The following is a 17,659-nucleotide window of genomic DNA, read 5'->3' as shown; positions in this document are numbered from 1 at the left end:
TGCCATGGCAAAGGTGCGTGGTTTCTGCAAGATTATTTCTGTTGCTCTTATTTGTGGATTTCTGGTTTTTGGTTTTTTGGGGGTGTCTTTTTTTTTTTTCTTTTTTTTTTTTTTTTTCTAAAAAAAGGGCAGTGCTTGCTGTTTCTGAAACTAACTTTCTGCCTTTCCTGATGTTCTTTGTAGTCGTGAACCTTAATACTCACCACTGCTTTGGGTCTTTGTTCCTTTTATGGATTCTTCTGAAAGTTCGTTCTAGATTTGTGACAAAACCCCACATTGTAAGAGTTTTGGCTGGACTAAAGTTAGTTTTCTTCATAGGAGTGGTGGGGGAGCAGCTGGGTGGGACTGATCTGCCTGTTCGGGTTAACCCTCAACATTCAGTTACTGTGGGATGTGCATCATTCATTCAGTACAGGAATAACACCGATAAAAGATGAGAGCAGCCATAGTTTTGAGTGTTTATCTAACTTCTGACAACAAATGCAACAGAAATACTGCCCTAAGGGTCTAAGGATGATAATGGGATAGCAGTGTGTGTGTTTATTTTAAACATCTGATCACTTCTACTGCTTGCAAAGGAGAAGAAAGTGAGAACAACAGGAAGCTGTAGATAATTGCCTTAGAATGAAATGGGGGAAGTGTGTGTGGAACCAGGGGATGGAAGAAGAGAGGTGGCACTGAAATTGAGAGGACTGTTAAATGAGGCTTGACTCTGCTGTGGTCTTTGTGTGATGCTGTGCAAGTTACGACTTTTCTTTGTTTTGAAAATGAAGGGGTGAGTGGGAATAATAACAAGCCTCTTCTCACATTTGATTTACATTCCATGAAAAGTAACGAAGCTGCAGGAAATACACTACCTTTGACTTCCTTGAGTGTTTGTTTGCTTAAGAAATTGAATATGCCAAGGTGCAGTGAGTATAAAATTACATAATGCGTTGCAAATATGGGGATATTTTTAACAAACATCCCTTAGGTCTGTCAAGATTCAGCATTGCACTGCTGTGAAAGTTGAGTGGAATTGCAGATTGCAGCATTAATTTTCAAAATGTAACTAGTAATGACCAGAAATATACCTCATCCTCCCATTTCTTCATCAAACTTTTGTAACTAACTCAAGGCCATCCAGCTGTAGTGGAGAAAATAAGGTCATTTGCAAGATCTCTATGCTATAGCCCCTCTGTGTCTCTTTTCTGTCCCTTTGATCCTACCTGGTCCCAGCACTGTAAAACTTCTCCTGATGGAAGTTTAATTTGCATAAGATGCTTTATTTGTTCTTTTCAGCGTACTGAAATTTTGAAACAAAAATGTTTTCACTGCAAAAAGCCATAGCTTCCCTTCCAGTCTTACCAAATATAGGGAAGAGAGGTTTCATGGAATAGTTTGATAAGCTTTCAAAATTGTAGGCTGAGCTAGTCCAGCCTGTGCTCTACCTAAGGCCAGAAGGTGTACGCTAGGAATGGATACTCTGCTTCTCACCTCATCTTCATGCTGTACTTCAAATGATAATCAATAAAATCACCTAAAGGATACAGATTGCTTTATAATGAAGACTGTGTGAGGTTTACATGTGTCATCAAATTCTTTGAGATGAGAGCAGTTAGTAAGTGACTCGTACCTTGTGCACAAGGGGCAAAAATCTACTGGGGTGGATGTTCTAGGGAGAGTGATGTAATCTCTCTGTGATACGTTATTACTACAGCTTTGGAAACTGGAAGCATCCTGATTATTATTTTGGCCTTGTCCGCTTTAATATTGTGTGGAATCTTTTGTTGTCTCTCTCCCTCTCCTCTCAAGCGAAGGTACATTGCGTGCTTGTGTTTTTTTTGTTTCGTTCTGTTTCGTTTTCATTGTGACAACAGTGTCAGGCTCCTATCTGGGAACTTTGTGTTTGTGTTGGAATCAAGATGTTATTAGTGAGTACAGCAAGGAAGCAAATGACCTTAGAAGCTCTCTCCTGCTGTGTGACTGTGCTGAGCTATTTAATTATGATTGTATGAGTTCTGTGGTCTCGGCTGCATTAGGCTGGATGGAAGATTAAATTGTTCACATTTGCCTTTCCCATGAGTAGAGCTATACTTCTGCTGTTATGGCAAATCCATTTCTCTTGGAAAGTATGTGAATAACAAAAATTAGAAATGCCACCATGTCACTCTTTTAATACCAAGCAGTGTTAAATTGCAATCTTATTCAACATTCCAGGTTGAAAAATTGCTAAAGTTCTAGCTAACACACTGTATGAAGTTATATTTAGGCATTATTCCTCACTTGCTTTTCCCTGTGTCGTTAAGCACTGTCTGATAAGCAACTCATATGCTTCCCTCCAGAGGCAGGTTCATTCGAGTGTTGGGTGAAGTGATTACTTGGTGTCTTGGTTTGAAAAGCAAAAGAATTGAAGGGAAGAGGGAACGCATGAAGCAAAGACTAAGGAAAAATGAAATACTGAGTTAGAAGAGAGACCCAGAGGGAAATCCAAGAGAGAGCTGATGTCAACATCTGAGGTGAGAGGGAATGGGGTACGGAAAGAAAAGGACAGTTAAACCTCAAGCCAGATGAAGCTTTTCAATTGTAACTGGATAAAAGTGAAGAGTTTTATACTGTGTGGGGAGAAAAAGAATGAGAATTTTTTAAAAAAGAAGCTGCGAGTGGCGAAGAAGAAAAATGAAAATACTTTCATCCAGAAATCATGAAGTTATTTGTAAAAGTGGAACCTTACCTGATTACGTGAGAGGCAAATCTCTTGACTTGGGAAACATGCACACAAGTGTCTCTATGCTTGTGAGTAACTGGAGTAAAATCCTGGCCCTACTGAAACAAGTCAGAATTTATATCAACGTAGTATGACAGCAGTCTCTCAACTTTTTTTTTCCAGGACCTGTAAACTGCAACACCAGCTGCTTGTTTGTTCTTACGTAGCACTGTATTTACATAGCACCAAAGTTGTTTAACGGTGCATGATCGTCTTGTAAATGGTACAGCATCATAAAGATAATTTGTTGTTGCTTTCTTTTTTCTTGAAAAGGAGGGTTCTAACTGGAAGGCTTCAGATTTTGTCTTTTATACTGTTGCTCTAAGAGGTCTCTAAGTACTATCAACAAACTTGTATTTGCATAGAGATACAAATTTTAGTGTTGGAAGGCTCTGTTGTAGTCATCTGATCTGACTTCCTGCATTGTGGAGGCATGAGAATTTGCCCTGCGTTTATATGCTGCAAACTCCAAACTTCTGAACTTGAATGTAATACTCCTGGTAAATGGGACAGTCATATTTCTGCTGTAGATAAAAATAATCATTTCGTTAGAGTGTGAGCAAGGACTTAAAATCTCCTTTCTTCTTGAAGAGCTATTGCTTGAAAAAGGATGTATTTATTTCTGTTCCTCTTTCAGGTTTTAAGTACTTCCATTATGAGCCATGAAGTTGTTGGTGGAGTCTTTTATCAACATTCTCTAAGCTAACACAGGAAAAGAAGAGTTATGAATATTTCTTTTATCTGTACACGTGTTCATATATACACTGCTGGAATTTGTTTTACACAAATTAAATCATCCCCTTTTGTTTAGGGACAGTATTTGCATCTGTTTGGGTTATTTAAGGGTAACAGCTGGGAGTACCCTCAGAATTCCAAAAATTCATCTTTATCGTTTATTTTTTCATGGTGGGCCAACTTTTCTGCTTGAATAAGTGAGGCTAATGGAGTTACATGCTGTGGTACTTTGTTCATTTTAAGCAGCCAAGACTGAGAAGCTCTTCTCAACTGTCAGTGTTGCTCTGACTGAAAAATGTCAGACTCTGGCTATGACTGTTATCCTGCCTAACAAACAGCATATCGGAAAATGGCGACAGCTGTGATTCAAATTCTTATCTGTTTTTTGGCTGGACTGTGAATTATGCTATGGAATGCAAATTACATGCTGATAAGGCCCTGAGGTTCTAAATTTTGCTTCTCCCATGAAATTTTCAGGGGGAAGATAATGCAGAGAGATATCTTATTTTTAATCTTTAATTTTAATCCCATTTCTGAAAATTTATATGGCTAGCATCGTTTGCATGAAGGGAAATAATTCTTACAGTGGTGACAAATACTTCATTTGTAGTGCCCCCTTCCCTAAGTCAATATGGTGGAGGTGAATGTGGACCATGGGACTGTATTCCAGGCACTAACAAGAAGGAGTTAATATTGGGCAATTTCCTATCTCTGTTACAGTTTTCATCATGAGAGTGAATTAATGAGCCATTATTCTCATCTCCCTAAAGGATTTTTCTACTACAATGAGGATAGAAAGATTTTTATGATCTCTCTACTTACAGTAGTAATCTGTCTTGCTCTGACCTTTTTGGCAGTCTGTTTTGACTGACCTGTCATAGCATCCCTTGTGACAGACCTGCAGGGAAAGGGGTAGGTTGATGAGCCATGGCAAACTCAGACAACTAGAAAGGTCGCTGTAACCCAGCGTGCTGAATATAAAGGCTATTTACGTTCTCGTGACTCATTCTGCAGTTTAAGAAGCTGACAATCATGGAGTGGGGTAGCTCAGGAAGGACAACCTGTGCTCCTGGAGATACTGGTCTTGGATTACTACTTGGTGGTCTGTCACTGACCTTTCTGATTGACCCTGGGCAGGTCACTTGGGATCCAGTCCAGATGCTATGGAGATCTAGTGACAAAACTCCAGGTAGCCTCAGTAGGAACAGGACTGAGCCTTTGTCCTCGGCACTCTCTGCTTACTCTGTTTCGCACATAACAAGGTCCACACTTACCAAATGCTGTTTCCTGTAATAGAGTACCCGTTAGTGCAAATGGCTACTGATTTCTGGTGACCTTAGAATATATATCTTGATATAGTTTTTAATTTTTTTGATTGGTCTTCTGGGTGTTGAACTTGACTCATTCAGGGTTAAGTTTGTATTTATGCCTAAGAAACTGTGTGTATATATATGTCCACACCTGCATACATCAGAATGGAAACTTAGGAGTTCCAGTGTGAAACTAGGTTCTGTACAGTAACGTAAATGGAAAACATTCTTAAACGTGTTTTGAAGTATATTGTTGTGCACCAGCCTATTCTGAGAGCTTCACATATGTAAAATGTCTTACATATGTAGCACTACAAAACCTGAATGAATTGTCACTTGACAGTATAGAACTCAAGACAGTGGGTAAGCAATGAGATCCCAAGGTGTGGGACCGCTCAACAGGGTGGCATTATAAAAGGGCTGTAAGGTATAAGAGAAAGCCTCAATCACTTTCTTCATTGCACTCAAAGTTCTGGTCTGCATTAGCTCTTGCGTAGCCTTATTGAACTCAGTTCTTAAGTGGTAGACCTTAGTACGGACCGACTATGTTAATTCACACCATCCTCTCCTATTCTGCCTGAGGATTGTCTGCCATGTCCTGTGTTCTCGTACTAGCAGATGATGCATTTAAATGGCAGGTTGAACTGAAGTGTGGAAGATGCTCAGGCTAATCAAACATTGTCAGGTGTCTCTTCAGGTGTTTTATAGCTGTAGCATGGAAATGCTAAAGATTTGATAGACTGAGTGTGTAACAAGAACAGGAAATGACACAATGGCAATTCATTTTCTCGGAGAATACAGTGGGAACACAGGCTGCAGCAACCTTAATTAGATTTTCAGCTAAACATTTTTAGCGAGCCTGGGAAGTTCAGCTAATTGAATCTGTTCTAATTTCCATCCTCCTGTTTGTCAGTTTTTGCTCTTCATTTTGGAAGATATCTCAAGAAACAGCTCTCATTGTTCTCTGCTCATTGCAGTATGTGATGACAGATGGTTAGGCAACATGCTGATGTGCAGGGTAGCTACACATAAGCCGTAGGAGCTCCCACCTGTCTTCATTATAATGAAACTGAACTGGATCCAGTCCAGTGACTTATGACTGCCTTCTCTTTCTCCTCTTCTCCCAGTCTCCATCCACTTTAATGTGAGAATAAGTTTGTTGTGTATTAATAACACCCCAAACGTTTATATGCTGTTGCAGTGAACTGTAGAAAGTCTAAAAGAAACGTGATGTTCTGCCCTGAAGAGGATCAGGTCTAAATAATCTCAGTTTTTAGCTTCCCTGCAGACACTATTGTGATTTTTTTTTTTTCCTTCTTTTTTTCCTGTGTGTATCTGGCTGATTGAGTAGCAGTTAATGCACAGGTACCTTGTTTTGAGACCTGTTGATCTACTAATTTCAAATGTGAGTTCTCCCCCAGAGGGTGATAGTGACAACTTCTTTTAAAAGAGAATGTCGAAGTCACAATGTTAAAGTTAGCACTTAAAAGTGATTTCTGGGTTAGAGATGTATTGCTGTGGCACCTCTCTAAACTGGAAAGCCCTGTCACAATTTACCTGCTTGCTACATATGTTCCCAGGTCCAGGCTAAGCTGGCAGTAGATATATAGGCTGTAGCCAGCTCTGTACTGGCTAGAGGATTACTGTCTGAACCCTGGAGTAGATGTTTGGCAGTTTCTGTAGATCTGGATGATATAACACTCTATGAGGAAATATTTCCTAGATGTTCTGTAGTTCAAGCTGTTTTCGAGACTAAACTCACAGGTTTTAAGAGTCCTTCTAGTTAAATTGATTCCAGAAACATTCAAGAAAGGAGCTTCTGTGAAAATTGGACTTTGTGCCTGCCTGTTTCTCAGAATATCCTAAATGAAGCAAATGGTTAGCTTTTAGTTAGAAACCTATTTTAAGATACACATGTAGTCTGCTTCAAGTTCTCTAGAAATCTGTGTAATTCATGTTTCTTTTAAAAAGCTTCTTGTGGTGTTATGCCAAATGGCCTTTTACAAATTCCCAGAACCTGGGAAGAAGGTACAAATGTGAAAAGACCTGCAGATTCTCGAGAGGTGTTCGCCAAGTATAGAAGCTTGCTAGATTGCTTAAGTGAGCCATGCTTGCGACTCTCAAGAAGGGCTTGCATTTTAAAGAGCAAATAGCAGATTTGTGCCCTTGGGGTAGCTTGTGATCTGTGCTTTTTTTGGAAAAGGCAAAGAGAAAGGAATACCCACTGAATACACCCAAAATAGAGTTGACTTTTCAGGTGGACATTCAGTCCCCTCTGCAAGCAGGATCCTCTGAAGGAGTTACAAGCTAGGCTCCTCAAAGATGAGATTGCCAGTGTTTGGAAATCTCAATTTTAAGTTTTTTAATAAGCAAGTGCAGGTTGTAGACAGCCAATTTTGGAGGGAAGTTGGTAGGTTATGGACAGACTGTGTCAAAGCATGGCTTTACGTAGCTTGTGGTTACTAAGTGTTCATCAGATGCTGTAGCCCTTCTCTAATAAGGAGCAAGGAGTAAAGAAAGAAGTCACGGGTCCAGGCGCTGTTTGGTCACAAAATAAAAAAAAAATCAATATCTGAGCACTGAGTCAGAAGCATCTAAAATACTATCCTAATTAGTGATTTATTTTAATATTAAAGAAATGATGTTATTCTGTAATCAAAGTACAGCTTAGTATTAGCGCATGCCAATTCAAGTGTAAACCAAACTTGTTAGTGGACATTTGCTTTTATCTGCACCATTTATAGTTGGAGGGAGTAACATGACAGGGCACACTGTACTGTAGAGGAGGCCATATACCTAAACCTGAGTAACAGAAAGTGGATTATGAAACCACTTTTCTGGCAACTTGAATATTAAACAGAAGGTAAGTGACTGAAGTGTAATGCTTATCACGCTGAGTTGAAGGACCACTGGTGATCTGTGAATCCCTTCTTTATGCTTTGCTCATTCATGCATGCACACAGAAGGCCAACACTTAGGAAGTATTTTGTGAAATTTCAATTAAAAGGCCATTCTTAGCAGTATGTGAAGAAACATGCCAGCTTTCTTTAGAGGGTAAAAATGCTTCGCAGAGTTGTGACATTCTCCTTGATTACTATATGCAAGTGTTATCCTACTGAAAATGTTACAGCCCTTCTGGAACATTACTCATTTGAATACCAATTTTAGTTCCATTGTTCCCTCTCACTTTTTTTTTTTAATTTTCCTCAGGGAGAAGTGTCTCCTTCCTCTCCAACTAGCTTTGGAATCGAAGAGCATGAAGCTGGCCCAACAGGCTCTAGCAGGGATGCAGGTATGGCTTTAGAGTGGGGGTGTATTTGTAGGCAGTGGATGTCAAGGAAATCTAGGCTTTGCTTTTGAAAAATACTACCCAAAAAGTGTCTGTCCGCGGGTGGACCTAACAATAATGCTCGTGTTTCTGTAACAGTGTTCAGAAGTTAGGGTGCAAGTAAAGGCTGGTGATTCTGTAGAAGCTAAAGATGTTCTGCAGATAAGTGGGAGTTCCTGGCTTTCAATGTTGAAATGGAGATATATTCTTCCTTGTGTGGCTCTGTGCTACTCTCAGTAACCCTTGCCACGGCTAAACATCTTAGAAACTAAACTGAGTCAAGTCTTGCTGTTTTCATTGATTAGAAGGGAGGACTGCAGTGTTTGAAAGATGGAGAGGTTAATAAAGGATCTGGGAGCTGCATTCTGTATGTGTGGGCACTTTCCAGGGTTTTCTGTACACTGAAAACAGTAGGAGTAGCATCTGATTTGGAAATTTTGTGAAATTGCAAAAGAAAACAGCAGTGCAGCACAAGCAACAAGAAGACTCTCTTGGGTTTGACAGTATAAAAACTAAAGCAGTTTAGCTTTCTTTTAGTTGGGCAAATGGGTATGTATCAGTAAATACTTACCACTAGGGGTATGCTAGTTGTGTAAAAGGCTGGTATACAGCTGGGGCTTAAAATGCATGCCACCATTTTCCAAAAAGAAATTTTTCCTTCAAAGGGTGAGTGTAAGGATGTAAGTGAATCATTCAAATTCACTTAATTCAGCATATGAGGTGTCAGGAATTTGGTTAGAGAGTGCCCCATATTGGGGCACATCTTGGTTGTAGGAGGCTCTGGCTAAGGAAGAAAGGTACTTTCTAAAGTGTTCCTGTAGTTATTGGGCTCTGCCAGAAGACATGTATCGCGTTCTTGCAGTGTAGTACTCTGGTCCCGCTCTGAGATCCTGTGCCCTGTGTTTCAGATGTTTGAGAGGAGGGGGGTGGGGGTGGCATTTAAAGTGAAAACAAAAGTAGACTGATGAGACTTGAACATATGTCTGCGCTTGTGCTGGTGCAGGTACGCCTGTTAGAAGAACATTGTAGAGTGAACATCAGCCAAGAGTAGTGGAAGAATTATGAATGACGCATTGTCCACTGTAGTATAACTTCCTTGGGGACACTCAGTGAAGATAGAAATTATTTTTTTACTCTTCTAACTTGCTACACATATGCTTGAGTTCTCTAAGAACTGGAATTGCAAAGTTACAGATTTGCAGCACAGCACCTTAAATAAGTGTTACCTCCTATCTGTAAGCCTAAAAAGGTAATCCAGGCGACAATGCAATTCTTCATCTGCGTTTATATTTGAAGGTTTATGAAGGATGAAAAAGTAAACCACGCAAGTGATGCTATGGAGATAGGTTAAAAAATAGGATAAAAAACAAAAATGAGATGAAGTACAACTTGAATTTACCAAAAGTAGGTCACAGGATCACAGGATGGTTGAGGTTGGCAGGGATCTCTGGAAGTCATCTGGTCCAACCCCCGTGCTCCAGTAGGGTCACCTAGAGCAGGTTGCCCAGGATTATGTCCAGATGGCTTTTGAATATCTCCAGGGATGGAGAGAGACTCTACAACCTTCCTGGGCAACCTGTGCAAGTGCTCTGCCACCCTTATAGCAGGGTGTTTCCTGATGTTCAGAGGGAACCTCCTGTGTTTCTGTTTGTGTCCATTGTTTCTTGTCTTGTCACTGGGCACCATTGAAAAGAGCCTGGCTCTGTTCTCTTTGCACCCTCCCTTCAGGTACTTATATACATTGATGAGATCCCTCCTGAGCCTTCTCTTCTCCGGGCTAAACAGTCCCAGCTCTCTTAGCCTTTCCTCATAAGGGAGGTGCTCCAGTCCGCTCATCATCTTAGCCACCCGTCCCTGGGCTCTCTCCAGGAGCTCTATGTCTCTCATACCAAAATAAACTTTCTCCTTTATATAGAAAAACATATTCTTTTCCTTGTAAATTGAGTTAAATCTCATCAGGCTGTACAGTGCTAAAACACTTGATATACTGCTATGTGGGAAACTTTGAAATGTTGTTGTGAGTTAACCCTGGCCAGCAGCTCAGCCCTACCCAGCCACTCACTCACTCTCTCTCAGTGGGATGGGGAAAAGAATCAGAAGGGTAAAAGTGAGAAAACTCGTGGGCTAAGATGAAGTTTAATAGGGAAAGCAAAGCTGTGTGCACAAGCAAAATAATACACGGAATTCATTCACTACTTCCCACCAGCAGGTAGGTGTTTAGCTGTCTCCAGGAAAGCAGGACTCCATCACATGTAACAGTTACTCTGGAAGACAGATAGCTTAACTCTGCATGTCCCTGTTCCCCCCTGCTTCCTCCCTCTTCCCCCAGTTTTTGTTGCTGAGCACGGTGCCGTATGGTATGGGATATCCCTTTGGTCAGCTGGGATCAGCTGTCCCAGCTGTGTCCCCTGCCAACATCTTGTGCACCCCCAGCCTACTTGCTGGGGGGCCGGTGTGAGAAACAGAAGGCCTTGATGCTGTGTAAGCTCTGCTCAGCAACAGCCAAAACATAGGTGTGTTATCAACACTGGTTTGGTCACAAAAAATCCAAAACACAGCGCACTATGAGCTCCTACGAAGAAAATTAACTCTATCCCAGCCAAAACCAGTGCAAGTGTAGAAAATAAGTAGGAATGAACCAGTGAAATGTACTACAGAGTTGAAGCTGGGAAGGAGCATCAGTACAAAAGTGGTGTAGAATGTACAGGGTGAAGCGGGCTGCTGAAAGTCTGCACTGGGACAGAGCAAGGTTGTGTTCCTGGGAACTAAGACAAGGTAGTTTTACTCTGTCGTGGGAGCTTCTAAGAAGGTTGGAGCTGGGAAAAGACTTGAGTGGGGACATCAGTTGCAGGATGCCTGCCACTAATAAAAGGCACCCATGAAGGTAGTTATAGACTAAATGGAAGAGGCATTTCTAGTAGAACTCTGAGGAAATAGTGCCACCAGGAGATACTGGCTCAGATATTGGCTTTTTCCAGGCAAACGAAATCTGATCAGTCTCAAATGCTCAGTCAATCTGTATTGAATGCACTCTTATGTATGTTTGTGGTCCTCATGTCAGTCACTTACTAACAATACTCTTCCTCCTGAGAACTTGATTGCATCCATTATTAGTGAACTTCTGAATGACACAAAACACATCTTCTCAGTGATCAGAAGTGCCATCTCCACGGTGCTTGTGCTCTGTGCCCTGTTGGAGTGAGTGGCACGGTAGCTGAGTCTTTGTCTCCTGCTGGGCAGGGTATCTGATAGCACTAGTTTGAGGCCAGGATACTAGCCTGAGAGGGTTTTTTTTGTTGATGTTGGTTTTGGGGGTTGGGGGGTGTGTGTGAGGGTTCCACCCTCTCCCCGCTTCTAAAATGTTGAGAGGTTCTGCTGAGGGCATTACTTGGGGTGGTTTATGATCTCTCTCACCAATTACTGCTGTCGGCTTTCTCCTGGACACTGGAGAGGTGGGATGGGGAAAGATGATACCAGAAAGGCAGCTGATTCGAAAGATATTAACTGTCCCCTCATCATGGCACAGATCTCCCAGTTTTGCTGTACTTTTGTATTTTGTATTATTGGATGAATTTGAAATTTGTACGTGGAAAACCTAGCCACTATAGTATCAAACACTAATAGGTTTAGGTGTAGTAGTTTACAGCATAAGTGGTCAGAGGCAGTTTTGTCTCAACCTGTATGTTGCCATTTTCTCTCTGCAGAAGCTCCTGTCTGATGAGAGGTTTGTATCCGTGGAAACAGACTCAGATGAGAAACAGTTGCTTAATCAGATGCTGAATGCCGTCAAAGTGACTCCTTCGCTGAATGAAGACCTGCAGGTTGAAGTGATGAAGGTTAGTGTTTCACACACGTCAGTGCTTGCAACAGAGGCTGCATAACTGAATGCTGGGGTTAGCAAACAAATTAGCTGTTGCCTTGGAAATCTTCACCTTAGAACAGTATTTGGTTCCCTCCTTCCTGCTGGCAGATGTCAGTTGTTTTCATTTCTACTTGGTTTGTGTTTCCCTGGGTTAGATAGGAAACAGTTTATATTAAAGAGTCAGTGTGCTGATGGTCCCAGTTTCAGCAAACTGAAACAGGACAATCAGTTCACTCCAGAGTTCACAGATAAATTACTTGTAGATTTGGAAGTTTGTGTTTGGTATTGAGCTTTAGTGCTTGTGAGGTGGGCTGTGCAGGTTTGTAATTTTGAATTGTGTATGCGTAGGTGCTTCTTAGTTTCTTAGCTATATGTTCTCTTTGTAAAAAGCTAATGATGGAGCATGATTTATTTAGGTACCAAAATGTTCATGGAGTAGTGCATAAGGGAAATTATACTCAGTGAAAACGTCCATTTCTAGAAGTGCTTTGGCATTCTCCTGTGTGTGTTAGGAAGCCCAGATGCCAGGAAGTGCCGTCAAATTTCCTTGCCCTGTCATTGGGTTGGTTGTATGACTTGCCAGTACTGCCATAAAAAAGTGATTTCCAATACCTGTATTATTTGTCTGAAGCAATACAGTGGTGGATAGTTCTCAGATGTTTGGGTTCAAGCTTTGTACCACAGAGCTTTTTGTGCTACAGTTGATCATTGGTCAAAATCATTTTGGAATAAACCTGGTGGTCCTTTTTTCATGTTCACTGTATCTAGTACTGATTGATATATTTCGATCTGCTACTTCACCATCTTTTACTTCTAAGTGCATAGGTTAGGTATTTTATTTCTTTCTTACATGTGACATCCTTGTTCTAATGAATATATGTTATCCGCTCTGAAACTGCTCTGTGCTAGCTGTATGCTTTGCTGCTGAAGACTACTACCTGGGTGCAATATGCACTCAGTGTCAGAACATGCGGAAGGGTGAGCCTAGCACCAGAGAAAAGGGAGGAGTATTTGTGTGGACTGTTACCTGCTTTAAGAACAGGCTTTTGCCCATGTACAGGCTTAACTGGTGACACCCAGATCCTCATTCCTAACCCAGCATGCCTCGTTCCGGCCTCTTTTGTCTCTACAGTGGGAAAGAGGAAGAGTTAAGAAGTAGCACTACTACTGAACCAGCAGGTCTCTCTTGATATGCAGTAATTTTTTGCAAGTTGCTTTTTTACCTTCTTGAGTGTTGCAGATTCAGAATCTACGTGTGCACTTTCTTTGAAAGCCATGACATGCATCTCTGAGAAGAATGAGAGCACTGTATTTTAGTACAGTTATGAATGAATATCTTCTCAAGTTGTCTTGATATGTGAGAAGCAAAAAACCCTCAAGTCAACCCCAGAACACCAAACCCAAGCCAAAACCTAAGATTTTATATATGTACACTTTTAAAAAAAAAAAAAAAAAGTCCACTTAAGGGGAATGTCTTCATTCCACTGAGTGAAATTTTCTGTCTAAAAGCACAGTGAAATGCATGTATGGTAAAATCAGGCTGCATCTTTACATCCTGAGAACAAAGCAAAACTTCTATTTTGATTTAAATATTTCAAGAGACCAGAGGGCCAAATGTACTGTAATCAGGGCAGTTAAAACTCAGAGGCATTAAATCTGAGCCTTGCCTAAATGGCAAATGAAGTAGAGAACTTTTTACATTCTAACTTAAGGTTACAGGTGCCATTGCAACACTTAAAAATGTTGTAGCTAACCCAGGTTTGACTGAATGGCTGAAGCCTTCAGGGGTTTTTCAAGCAGCTGGCCTCAGCAATGCATTTATATCCCTGGATCTGCTAAAACGTGTCCTTAAGGCAGCATATGATTGTACATTAGACTGTGTTATTCCATCCGGAGGAGATTAAATACATCTTTATCCAGAGCAGATATTGGACACTTCTGAGTGTGAGCAGGTTTTCATGAAACTGGGTCAGCAGTGGTTCTGGCCTGGTTCTTTGTGACTTGCTGCACAGTTGCACCAGTCTTGCAGGTATTAAGACTGCAGCTATCAAAGATTACACAGAAGCTTTTAGCCACGCAAAATAGATGTAAAAATAGGGGTACAGGAGTACTGACTTCACTGTAAGTTGCTGGCATCTAAGCTCCTAAATCACTTAAATGTGGTGGTTTTTTTGTTTTTTTGTTTTTTTTAAATCCTATCCAAAATATCTGCTTTTGTTCCCAATAAGTGTACACCAGAAATTCACACTTCACGTATTATCCAAAACAAATGTTTTGAATGTTTATTGTAATGGTTTGTTGTCGTCCACCTGTGTTGCAGATGCAAGTGTGAAGGGCTTTGATTAGCTGAGGAAGGCATTCTGTAAAGCTTTTTACATTCAGGAGACTGCAAGTTGGAGTTGGCAGTGAGAGGAGCAACACAGGAGGGAGTCATAAATGCAGTTAGTTGCCTTGCTTGGTACACCTTTGTAACCTCTCAAATAATGTTGTAAAGGGGCAGCATTAGACAGGAATGGAATAGAGTAACAGTAATGGTTGCTGTAGATAAATGGAGAGGAGTGTAGCTGGACCTCTTCTGGCGCTGAAAAAACCAAGCAGTTGGGGCCACTGTTGTAAAAGTGGAACAGCACTTACTAATTTATGGCTGGCTAGGTACTAAATCCTCCTTATTTTTAAGGGTGAGTGTCATGGCATGCTCTACAGACTCCGAGGTTGGAGGATCAGAAAACATCATGCTGACAGTGTTCAGACTTCAGGGCCAAGGCTGGGGGCTGTGCTGGAGTGCATCCTGGGCAGCCAGGGAAGATTTATACTGCCCAAATGCAGCTGTCAAGATGAACTCAAAGCCTTCCTCTCTCACAATACCTCTTTCCTCTATGCTAGGTGAGGTACTTCTTACCCTTTTTATAAACTTTTGATTTAAAGTGGAATTTTACTTTTTGTAATAGCAAATATTAAACTAAACTCCAGGTTAGGGATTGCTGCCAGCATCTCTAGTTCTTCTGAATACCGATTGTGGATTGCACCTTTCTCTTAGATGTTTCATGTAGAATGATTATGCGGGGAAATTCCCCCCTTGAATTTCTGGAGTAGAAGTGATAACCCTGAAGTCCTTGTTTATCTTTTTTACAGGATACCCTTATTATTACCAAGCACCGAGTAGTTCTTATGCCAACAGCAGTTTTGTGCCCAAAAGAAGGCAGTGGTCTTTTCAGTGAGGAGGGGGAAAAGACTATGGTTTCTCTGCGATGTGAATGGGCACCTATAACAAACACAGGTGTACTAGCTGCATTTGATTTCCCACATAGTAAAGCAAGCTGTCTAGGGTGTATAAATTTTGCGTTCAGACTTGCATGTTATTTAAGTGCTGAGCCTAGTATTTCTTTAAACTGTGCTCTCAATGACTGTGCTGTTTGTGTATTCTCTGTACCTCTGATACATTTCATGACAGAGATTTATTAACATTTTCACACTGGGGACTAAACTGAGGTTATTTAAGTGCTTTAAATCATATTAAAAGGTACTGAGAAACCAGGTAATCCAGAAAGTGTGACCAGAGGGAGCGATGTATCTGACACAAGGCCACTTTAGCATTCACCTTTGCTGTTACCATGATACTTTGCTATCACACTGAAAAACCCTCTAGTATATGTATTATCAGTTTGTGTTTTTACTATACTCAGCTGACTGGATCAAGAGAATGGAAAAATCACACAATCATACAGTGCCTTGTTGTCAGTCTTCTTGTAATACATCGGTAGCTTAATTGCAGTTTCAAACAGAATAATCTAAATACTTTTACTTGTATATTTTCTTTACAATATTCATGTGAGTTGGGAAGGAAGAGATGGATTGATCACTAATCAAATTCGGTGTTTTATCAGTGAGGCACCAAAGTGACCCACCGCTATATTTATACACTTGCAGATGTATAGAAAAAATAGGCGGGGCAGTAACTCAACACTTACCTTAGATGAATGCAGTCACACAATATGGCTGGCCCAGAAGAGGGAAGAATTTTATTGTGTGACATGGGGCTGTGTTATAATTGAGTGAAATGCAAGGGTGTATCTTGTGTTGAGGAGTAGGGACATTTTGTTGACCTTAAGCACTAGACAAACAAGCAAATAGTAGAAAGTGGACATGCTGTGGATTGAAGATTAATATGGGTTTGGGTTTGATTGTGGAGTAGGGGGATCCTGATTTCTTTTTTTTTTTCCTGGTTTGGTGCTTTTAAATTCTAGCTTCAGATGTTTTTAAAATGGCTGAAGTACTCCTGCTTCATACAATTAGACCTTTGCTTGCAGATATGGTCAGACCAGCAGTGGAAAAGGAAACTAATCTATAGCCAAGCCTCTAGATTGCGATCCCTTCCACCCCCAACGATTCTGTTATTTTTACTTTCTCTCTTGGACTTTTTTGGTAATTTTTAATCTGTAACTGTGACCCTAAAATTCAGTTCCTCCAGGAAAGGCTCCTGGAAGAACTGGAGTTCAGCCTTGAACATAATTGTGTCATCAAAGCAAGCAAAACCAAATATGAAAGACATGGGTAGGGTGTAAAGAATCCAAAACAGTAAGGACACTCTTTTTTTTCTCTCACTAATGTTGTGGTGACTTTAATTTATGAGTTGACAAGCTTCTTAATAACGCAGTACCTCTCTCTCTCTCTAACTGTGATAACATTATTCTCAAATAACAATCAAAAAAAAGAGTTTAATGGATAATTGCAAATTGGTAGATGAGTCCTCACCCAGAACAAGCTCTCCAGATAAACGAGATACACTGTAATGTAATGGGTACTGACAGTAAACAAGTTCTTTTTAAAAAGAAAGGCAAGGCTGATAATTTAAATTTTGTCTTTCTACTGCCTTCTTTTATTTCCTTCAGTTACAAATAAAGCTGTATCGTTTAATCCAGTGCATATCATTTCAGTCTGTGCCCAGATTACCCAAGAAAGTTATAGGTAGCAAGGCAGAAATTTTCAAGCAAGAATAGGAATAATTACCTTTTATGAAGGAAACTCAGTTTTCTGATTTTATGTCTTTTTAAATATTTGATCTTTATTTCACTATTCTGATTAATGGAGTTGTGATATGCTGGACATGTTACGAATACATGTTTCTGTCAGTGGAGCTTCCAGGCTTAGTTTGTTTCTTATTACCTCTGAAAAGACTTCACACAGCATTTGTGGCTACTGTACCTGTGGTGTTTTTTGAAATAGACTTGAGGATTTTCTGGAATCAAAAAATATTTTTCCAAAGTGGCTTGAGAGAGGGAAGACTCTTCTAATTCCCTTTATTTACTTATTGTCCATGGTGAACAGTTGTTTCATTCAGGGTGCTGGGCCATATAATTTAAACTATATTTTTACCTTGAAAGGTTGGACTAGATGATCCTTGAGGTCCCTTCCAACCTGATAGTCTATGATTCATTTAGGAAAGGTTGGTTTATTCCCAGTGACTCCAACTTGCATTTATTAGTGGATTAGGTGTACTGCCTGCTGATGGGAAAATTTTTATAATTTTCTTGTGTAGGCTTTCAGTGAGGAATCAGCCAGAAGTCATTTTAATCTATGAATGAAGTTTAACGAACCCTTGCTAAATCTGCTGTGTGAAGGCAATCTTTTCTCTTTGTCTCTTCAATGGTTCATTAATACAGCATTTGGGAACTTTCCAG

At 40.4% G+C, this 17,659-nt stretch overlaps 1 protein-coding gene across 3 annotated transcripts in view; it reads left to right on the top strand.

Moving 5' to 3' along the window:
• The window catches only part of ARFGEF3 (ARFGEF family member 3), a 92,278-nt gene that overhangs the window by 7,835 nt on the left and 66,784 nt on the right, over positions 1–17,659 (top strand). For all 3 annotated transcript variants that reach the window (XM_086461193.1, XM_086461191.1, XM_086461192.1), the window contains exons 3-4: positions 8,002–8,083; positions 11,824–11,955. In XM_086461193.1, coding sequence (XP_086317319.1) covers positions 8,002–8,083; positions 11,824–11,955 — 214 coding nt within the window. The remainder of the gene's footprint in view (positions 1–8,001; positions 8,084–11,823; positions 11,956–17,659) is intronic.

Source organism: Leptosomus discolor, chromosome 2 (genome assembly GCF_034619465.1).
Source record: "Leptosomus discolor isolate bLepDis1 chromosome 2, bLepDis1.hap2, whole genome shotgun sequence".
In the NCBI taxonomy this organism is placed as follows: Eukaryota; Metazoa; Chordata; class Aves; order Leptosomiformes; family Leptosomidae; genus Leptosomus; species Leptosomus discolor.
Note: the sequence above shows the minus strand (reverse complement) of the source record. Positions and strands in the feature narration are given on the sequence as shown.